Below are 6,297 nucleotides of genomic sequence, written 5' to 3' on the forward strand. Positions count from 1 at the left end.
TAATAATTTGTTAAAAATATGTCAAATTAGTTGTTAAATATTTGAAAAATAAAAAATTAATTTTATTACATTACAAAAGCGAGCTTTTCTGTGCATACCTAGTGTAGCATATTCCCAGAAATATTCTTCGTTTAATTGTACATATGAACAGTTGCTTTATAAGTGACGCAGTGTGATTGATATGGTGTATATATAGAGTCCAGGTGCGTATATATTTATTACGCATCGGAATAGGAGATGATTATGTTAAAAATATGCTATTTATGTGTAGAATAGTCTAAATGACTTTCTACCAAAGATCATCGGAGTTTAAAAGAGATAAAAACAAGGGTTCTTTTATCAATAGAAATGATATATAACAGCGAAATAACAAGACAGCACGACAGAACACGATTATTAAAATAAGTAATGAAGACGAGGCAGACACGTGTCTAAGACATGTGTACGAAAATGATTAAAGTGAGTAAAAAGAGGAAACCATTTATTGAGATAATATAATGAGATATGGTGATAAGATAAAATGTTATATTTTTGTAGATTTGTTATTGCGTAAAATGCATTAGGACAATGAGAAACTTTATATAATTTGAGTAAAATGACAGTTAACGAGTCTGAGAATAGTTAAAGGAGCAAGATCCTGTGAGAGAAAGAAAGAGAGAGAGAGAGAGAGAGAGAGTGAGAGAAAGAGGGATAGAAAGAAAGACAGACGGAAGTGCTTTAAATGGCATGTTAAGAAAATGACATCCGCGGATAAATTTTACTGAAAAGAAAAAAAAAAGAGGAAAAGAGAGTCCCATGTTCTCCTACATTTCCGAAGCTCTCAGTTTCCTGAGTTGCGTGTAGGAACAGGAAAAAAGATATATAACATATATATATATATATGAATAACAGAGATGAATTATAACTAATAATGTCAGCTTCGATATGCGCTGAGCATATGTGAAAAATAATTCGACTGTTTTACACGATGCATATGCGAAGTAATCAACATTTGCTTAACGTATTTGTCACGATGAGCGTTGGTAAATCATACGTTTCACGGATACATGTAATATGATTTTATAATCACTCGAGTCTCATAAACGACTTATGATTAGCGTACGAACGCTTATGATTACTTTGCAAAGTACGTTGCAATGCATGATCGCTGATACGATATTCTTTTTTGAAAACGTAAATTTCGAGAATTGACAATGCCGTTCGTTTTGAACGCGTATATATATAATATACACATATACACACATAATACATATAACACGTACTAGCGAAGCCGACCTTCTTGAATCTGACGAAATACGAATTTGAGAGTAAAACGCCACTTTACGCTTTTACGTAAAGATAGATGATTTTCTTTCTGAGAAATCGAACTCTTGATATATATATATATATACCGGATATAAAACAAATAAAGACACAAATAATGATGTATGCAACGTGATCAGTTGCTGCTGCACTGATATGAGTATGCAACAATATAATAAAACGTGAAATAATTTAATGTAAACGCGAAGCGTAATACAAAAACGATAAAAAAAAGGAATTCAATATTGAATACAACAGAAAGCAGAAATGTTGAAAACAAGGAAAACTCGCATAAAGCATTAACGACGTAAAAAACAGGCGCGTTTTCGCAATTCAGAGCGTAACTGCCTGGCTTTTCGTTGTAATAAGTAGAAAAAGTGGGGCCCACGAAAGTCGTCTATGATAATACCGAGACATACCCATTAAAAGTTATAAATAATCTATCGTATTTTATGAAATAACAATCTATATTGATCTTCGAAACATTGTGTGTTGTGAACAGATAACTAAATAACAGAAAAATTAATTGTACACCAAGTAAATGCTAAACTCTCGATAATCTTGCTGAAATGACAAAAAACCATTGTAATGAAGAAACGGTTAAATGAATATCGCACAGAATTCATTTTTTACGATCTACGTGCCGCGCGTAATGTACTGCAAAGCACGTTGTCATGAGATAACACGCTCGATTTTTCGAAGGAAAACAGCTATTTTCATTTCGTTTCAACCACTTTTTTAGCACAGAATATTATACTATATGCTGCCAAGTATAGGATTCTCATTAACACTTTTAACGTATATTTATCAACAGTTATATCCTTTATTCAAAGAAAAGTCCCGCTTTCTTATATATCTTCTGTACGTTTACTGTCCTCCTTCTTTTTATGTCTTTTAGAGCCTTAGGTTGCCTTGCAGGAATCTTGAAAAAAAGAAAAACTATTTAATTTTCAATAACTTGTTTTAAATGCTAGATTAAAAATAGAAAAGAAAAAAAAATATATATTGTATATTTACGTTTCTCATATACTTTAGATGTATACGCAATGAGATGGGCGTCGTGTTACGCGTATACACGTGTGTTCTTCTTATCTTTTAACTTCTAACTGTAGCCCGTACGAGTAGAATTGAACTTCTCATAGCGATCCGACGTTAAGCATAATAATGAAAAAGAAAAAAAAAAGAGGAACCACCTCTCTGAGTTATGCGCACTTGACAATTATAAATTTTAAGTTTTCCTTAACGTAGTTTTGCTTATATACGTAATATGAGATATAAACTAAAATAACGATAGCGAAACGCAAGTGTAATGTAATAAAGTAAAAAAGTAAAAAAAAAAAGAGATATCGATGTAGATGAAAAAAAAACGCATGTGGGCCCCGACACACATCTTATATATTCTTATTAAATATTACATAACATATAACTACGCTATTATTTTTCATAGGGAAGGAAAAGATTACACGCATACGCGCGATAACATGTATACTTGATAATTATTAGTACGTTTGTTTTCCCGTTCTTTTTTTTACTTTCTCTTCTTATATCCGAAGGAAGAAAAATATTAAACGATGCGAAAGCGCATGGGATATATATGTGAAAAAGGAAGGAAATATACGCGTATATTACTATTTACGTGGATGTATTTGTGTGAGAGAGAGTAAACGCCCTTTCGAATTTTTCAACTAACAATAAGATAAATTGCCCTGTGTTCGGAACTGTCGCTTGAGTTACCAATTTATGAAGAGAGAAAACGGGAAAGAAAAAGAGGGCGGAATCCGTTCGTCGATCCGAAAAAAATTATACATGCGCTCAGCTGTTATTGATGATTATATAATTTGACTTCGGTGGGTCGACGTACGTTGCAAGACAATGCGGTGCATAATAAAAACTGTACCTACATTTCGAATCGCTTTTTTTCAGTGCTATTATCAGATGGATATTAGAGAGACAGAGAAAGAGGGAAACGTAGGATCTCGCGACGAGTATAAAGAAAAAAAAAGATCAAATCCCTTAAGTAGAATGAAAAGTTTGTCCGCACAGGAAAGAACATTATATTTGTAGCACGTGATCGTTTGTGGTAATTAATTAGCCACCGGTGGATGCCGAGAGTTCGCCAATTCGCACGTAGCCGACCCATCCGCGGTCCTCGCATTTATATAAAACGCAGCTGCATTGATGTATTCTTGTTGGATTATTAATACCATTGTAAACATTGTACTGTTGTAACATGTACCCCATTCATGTCTGGTGTCGAGCAGAGCTGATTCTATGCTTTCGCTAGTTAAAAAAAAAAAAAAAACGAGGGATCGTGTGCACAAGTTTCTGAGTAATTATAATTCGTACAACTTCCGTGATCCTACGTAGGGGATATTACGTGATTTAACAGAATAAAGAAACGGAGCAAAGGAGAAGAAAGGGTAAAGAGAATCAGTACTGGCGAGAACACGAGGCAGAACCGAAAAAAAAAAGATTATCGTAACTCTAAAGACACATTTAAACTACTTTTTAAAAAGCGGATACATATTTGGAGAGTAGCAGGTAAATAATTAATATAAATGTAGTGGCAACTCTATATAATATTACTGCAAAGAGAAAAAAAGAAAAAAAAGATATATACAATGATTATTCGAAGTATAAAATGCGAAACGCACTCTTAATGGATGTTATAACGATTTAGAAATATTTAAATTGCATTATTAATACTTGCTGTAAATCTGGCTTTTGGAACACAAGTGCTCTACCTTCCTACCTCAGGAAATTTTCTTTCCTAGAGAGACGGAGAGAGCAGTTGATCCAATTGGCAGATACATTTAAGTTTCCTCCTTTTTTTCAAGAGCATAATATTTAACCCTTCATTTAACTTCTATAAACGCATCCTCTCACAACACACATACACACGCAAAATTAGAGTATTTAAGATTTGTAGGATCCTCAGTTCAATTTATAAAGAAGCCATGCGCGACATGTGCAGCTTTTGTAAACAATAACGAACTTTAAATCGAGTCCTGTAAGAAAGCTCTTAGCACGAGTAGAGAGATTGAGAGAGAGAGAGAGAGAGAGAGGAGAGAGAGAAGGTGAAGAGAAAGTTTGGATATGGTTGGCTGATATTTTCGGAAGTTTAATGATTTATTGAAAACGTGTTGTCATGTCTTGAATACAATTAAAAGAATATGAAAAATTACATCTCGAGTAAATATTTGACTTCCTAATCCACTTATATTATTACAATTGCATTTATGTTATCCATATTATTTATTTATTTAGGATTATATTTTATCCACTTATAAATGCTCTATACAAAAGAGCGGCATGCAAAATGTTCCTAACAATATTAGCTATTATAATATAGCTTATTAAAAAGAATATAAAGACAGGAAGTGTGAAGAGTTACACGAAAAGTTGATTGTAATACTTCATTATAATATTGTTGTTTATATGAGAATTAGTGTTAAATTTAAACGTTCAATAAATAAAAAAAGGACCTTATTATCATAAGGCAGTATGATTTATCATTTTTTTCATTGTACTATTATTATTGAGTATATCACTTATACAGCTTTCTGAGAGGACTACTAATCCCCTCACTTACTGGATAGATATAAAGTTTTTTCTTGTACTTTTCTATGTCAATAATATGATGATTTGTAATTTCCTTATTCTGTTCATTGGTTATATATTCCAAAACAAAGTATTGCGCTTTCTTGCAATCTTCGGCATCTACAACATTTAAAAATTTTAATTCTTTTAGTAATTTAAGTATAATCCAACAAAAAAGATGGAAGATAAAAAATGTTACAAAATAAGAACTAAAAAAACAATTACAAATGTAAATTGGATCGATTAATCTAATCAACTAAGAGAAATCCTATTATCGTCAAAGCAGACTTTAATGTTTAAATATTTTGGTGTTTTTTTTTTTTACAAAAAGTTATTTACTTACTATTTGCTTCCTTGACTGCACTTTCTTTCGGATCGGTTCCTACCACATGCATGCTCAATTTTCTGAAATTACTTCCGTTCAACGTGTGCTTTGTGGACCATTCTCTTAGTTCGTTCATCTTTATATCTTTTATTGCGAGTACTTCCCTCTCGAGTCTGTCAAACATATATTGCCAATGTGTGATCTCATGCCAGTTTCTATTAACTTCTTCTTCAAGATCAATATCGGCACATTGCTTTAATTTTCTTAGTGCCTCCTTAGCATCATCTAAATCTTCTTCTGAGAATTCTTCCAAAATCTTATTAAAAGATTTTAAAAATTCTTCGATCCGCTGATCCACATGTTCGGTTGTGTATTTATCTGCCTGAGTGTGAACGGTAATGGAATATCCTAAGATTCCGTTGACATCTCTAAGGACGCAGGAGACGTCATAACCAAGCTGTTCTTGAGTTCGCAACCGATTGAATAACGGTTCTTCCATTATCATCTATAAACAAAGTGCGGATGAATGTGATGCAGATAAAATCAATCGCGATAATAAAAGATGTTATTCATATATAATTTTACAAATAAATTAACTGAAGATTCCATGCATTAAAAATATATGAAACTAAATTATTTAATACTTACGATCATCAGATCGATCAACACTGATAATTCAATCGATTTGACACCAGCTTGATAATAATTTGTTATTACCGAATTTGCATCAATTTTGTTGATATTTTTCAACTTGCAATAAGACGTGCCCACTGGTATCTGAGTGACTCTCATCTGCGGTATCATACTAGAAATCAAGGGACCGCAATTAATTATTTCAACACATTTGTGTACGGTATCGATCGCAGCGTTCTGTGTCATGTTGCCTTGCACAAGGCACTGAATGTACAAATGATTGGTGAAGAATTTCACAAAACCTTGGAATTCTTCAAAATTGATACCACGTAGAGCAGTGTGCATATCAACGTGTGTGTAATGGGAGAGTTTCAATATCCATAATCTCATATCCCTGTATGAAAAAGAATAAAGATTTATATATATATATATATATA

The 6,297-nt window shown here is 32.6% G+C and overlaps 1 protein-coding gene across 2 annotated transcripts in view; it reads right to left on the minus strand.

Moving 5' to 3' along the window:
- Window positions 1-2,041: 2,041 nt before the first annotated feature.
- Window positions 2,042-6,297, minus strand: part of LOC108750045 (nardilysin-like) — a 9,471-nt gene continuing 5,215 nt past the window's right edge. For both annotated transcript variants that reach the window (XM_018489242.1, XM_018489243.1), the window contains 4 exons: window positions 5,876-6,254; window positions 5,246-5,732; window positions 4,895-5,022; window positions 2,042-2,224 (listed from right to left, as the gene is read on the minus strand). In XM_018489242.1, the coding sequence (XP_018344744.1) occupies window positions 2,126-2,224; window positions 4,895-5,022; window positions 5,246-5,732; window positions 5,876-6,254 (1,093 nt within the window). In that variant the 3' untranslated portion in view covers window positions 2,042-2,125. The remainder of the gene's footprint in view (window positions 2,225-4,894; window positions 5,023-5,245; window positions 5,733-5,875; window positions 6,255-6,297) is intronic.

Source organism: Trachymyrmex septentrionalis, unplaced genomic scaffold, assembly GCF_001594115.1.
Source record: "Trachymyrmex septentrionalis isolate Tsep2-gDNA-1 unplaced genomic scaffold, Tsep1.0 scaffold32, whole genome shotgun sequence".
NCBI lineage: Eukaryota > Metazoa > Arthropoda > Insecta > Hymenoptera > Formicidae > Trachymyrmex > Trachymyrmex septentrionalis.